The 2334-nt window shown below is 34.7% G+C and overlaps 1 protein-coding gene across 6 annotated transcripts in view; it reads left to right on the top strand.

The window, feature by feature from the left end:
• LOC109536301 ((Lyso)-N-acylphosphatidylethanolamine lipase) overlaps positions 1–2334 on the top strand; it is an 8797-nt gene that overhangs the window by 2629 nt on the left and 3834 nt on the right. For all 6 annotated transcript variants that reach the window (XM_048667820.1, XM_048667821.1, XM_048667822.1 and 3 more), the window contains exon 2: positions 417–496. In XM_048667820.1, coding sequence (XP_048523777.1) covers positions 417–496 — 80 coding nt within the window. The remainder of the gene's footprint in view (positions 1–416; positions 497–2334) is intronic.

The raw sequence follows: 2334 nt of genomic DNA on the forward strand, positions 1-2334 counted from the left end.
ACCTACTAACTTCTACTACTCTATGTAAAAATAACGAAATAAAATACACCACGTGTTTTTGTATTATTATTCGCTTATAGCGAACTTCGGATATAACGAACCAGTTTTAGTTCATTTTTCAAGTTCGTTATATCCGGACTCAACTGTAGTTGCTATTAAGGGGCGCAGCATAGTTAAACATTATTTGCTTTACTTGCATTTCAGATCAGTTCCATAAGTCATTGTTGATTTAATTTAATGTTTATTCGAATAGAGCAAACCGCGATAATTATAATTATTAGTATCATGTTGATAAACATGCAATTAGTATGGAGGCACACGAGCGACAAAGTTGTTCTTTGTTTGGGTAATTCGAACTCATTAACGATTTAAACAGTGTTTCTTTGTATGCTATTGATTTATTATATTTTTGTTAGGTGGTTGAGCCCCAACTGGCTTTCATGGAATAAGTACTCGGAGATAATGCTACGAACTTTGGAGAAGCGAATTCTTCAAGGTATGTATTTGATTGGATCCATTTAAGGGCGGATTGTGCTGGGTTATGCCGATGTCATGATTGAGCCGATTTTGCGACTAAAACTTCTTGAAATCAAGACTTTTTTGAGAAAACTGCCCACATTTCCTAAACGATGCTTCACTTTCTAAAAAGGTCATTTAGTTTTCTTTGGAATGATGTAAAAATCAGCGTTCTTGCACATTTTGCCTCCGAGATATGAGTAAAAACGGGACCGAAAACATGAAATTTTGGCATAATCTTGAACCTAAGTGTTTGATATTCAAATTTCGCTTTCTGGGTCAAAACTACTCCAATTTCCTCACTCATGTTGTTATTTCTGAATCGAGTTTTCAATTCTCTATCCAACGATGCCAAAACGAATTCTGTGGCTCAAATGGGGCCTGAGAAACTGGCAAAAAAGCAACGTCGTGTTTGAGTCAATTTTGCAACTAGAAAAAAACACACAAATCTGAAACTTTCTAAAACCAAGACTTTTTTGAGAAAACTGGCAACATTTCCTTATTGATGGTTCATTTTCTAAAAAGGCCATCTAGTTCTCTCGGGAATGATGTAAAAATGAGCGTTCTTGCTCATTATGCTTCCGAGAAATGAGCAAAAACGGGACGGAAAACATGTAAATTTGGCATAATCTTGCACCTAAGTGTCTGATTCAAATTTAGCTTTCTGGGCCAAAACCACTCGAATTTGCCGACTTATGTTTTTATGCCTCGCTTCGTTTTGAAGAAAATGATGTGGAATTTGAAGGCATTTGGAGAAATTTGATATTTTTGAAAAATTCGGTCTGGACTGAAATTTTCGGTCAAAAGTCAAAACTTTACATGGGGGTTTTTTGAGCTCAATGGATTGTTTCCGACCTAAAAAGTTCTGTTAAGTATTCCGGTCTACAATAAGGAAAATGTCGGCGTTTAAACATCAATCGTGATTGCTCAAAACCGTTGAAAATAAGCCAAAATATCGATTATTTTGGACGGGAAGCTTCTAGCCTGTTTCTCGCTTCCTTTGACCAAGTTGATGCAAAATTTTGAAGATTTTCAGAGAATTATTTTTTTGAAAAAAATCGACCTTCCCACCAAAATTTTTGGTCAAAAATCAAAATTTTACATGCGGGTTTTTTTATCTCAACGGATTGCTTTCGGCCTCAGAATCTGCCCAATATGCATTATTAAGTGCTTGACTCTATATGAGGCAAGATATCGTCAGTTCAAGATCGTGATGGAAAAATAGTAGTAAAAAATAGGGTAAAGTAAAAAGTAGGAAAAATTAGGATCATGTGTGATTTTTATGAAACTCTGCATCTGTAGAGTCGAGTGTCTTCTAAAGTTGGTAAACATTTCAAGTAATTATTTGCTTTACTTTGAAAAATGTGAATTTTTAAAAGCGAGAGCGCAATTGCGGAAGTATCCATTTTCAGACCGGTATTCACCAAGCAGGAAAAAATTAGGATTATGTGCGATTTTTATGAAACTCTCTGCATCTGTAGAGTCGAGTGTCTTCTAAAGTTGGTAAAAATTTCAAAGAATTATTTGCTTTAGTTTGAAAAATGTGAATTTTTAAAGAAGAGAGCGCAATTGCGAAGAAACATCCATTTTCAGACCGGTATTCACCAAGTAGGAAAAAATTAGGGTTATATGTGATTTTTATGAAACTTTCTGCATCTGTAGAGTCGAGTGTCGTCTAAAGTTGATAAAAATTTCAAGTAATTATTTGCTTTAGTTTGAAAATTGTGAATTTTTAAAGAAGAAAGCGCAATTGCGAACAAACATCCATTTTCAGACCGGTATTCACCAAGTAGGAAAAAATTAGGATTATGTGTGATT

Source organism: Dendroctonus ponderosae, unplaced genomic scaffold, assembly GCF_020466585.1.
Source record: "Dendroctonus ponderosae isolate FM_Combo_2020 unplaced genomic scaffold, Dpon_F_20191213v2 Dpon_F_20191213_6, whole genome shotgun sequence".
Lineage (NCBI taxonomy): Eukaryota > Metazoa > Arthropoda > Insecta > Coleoptera > Curculionidae > Dendroctonus > Dendroctonus ponderosae.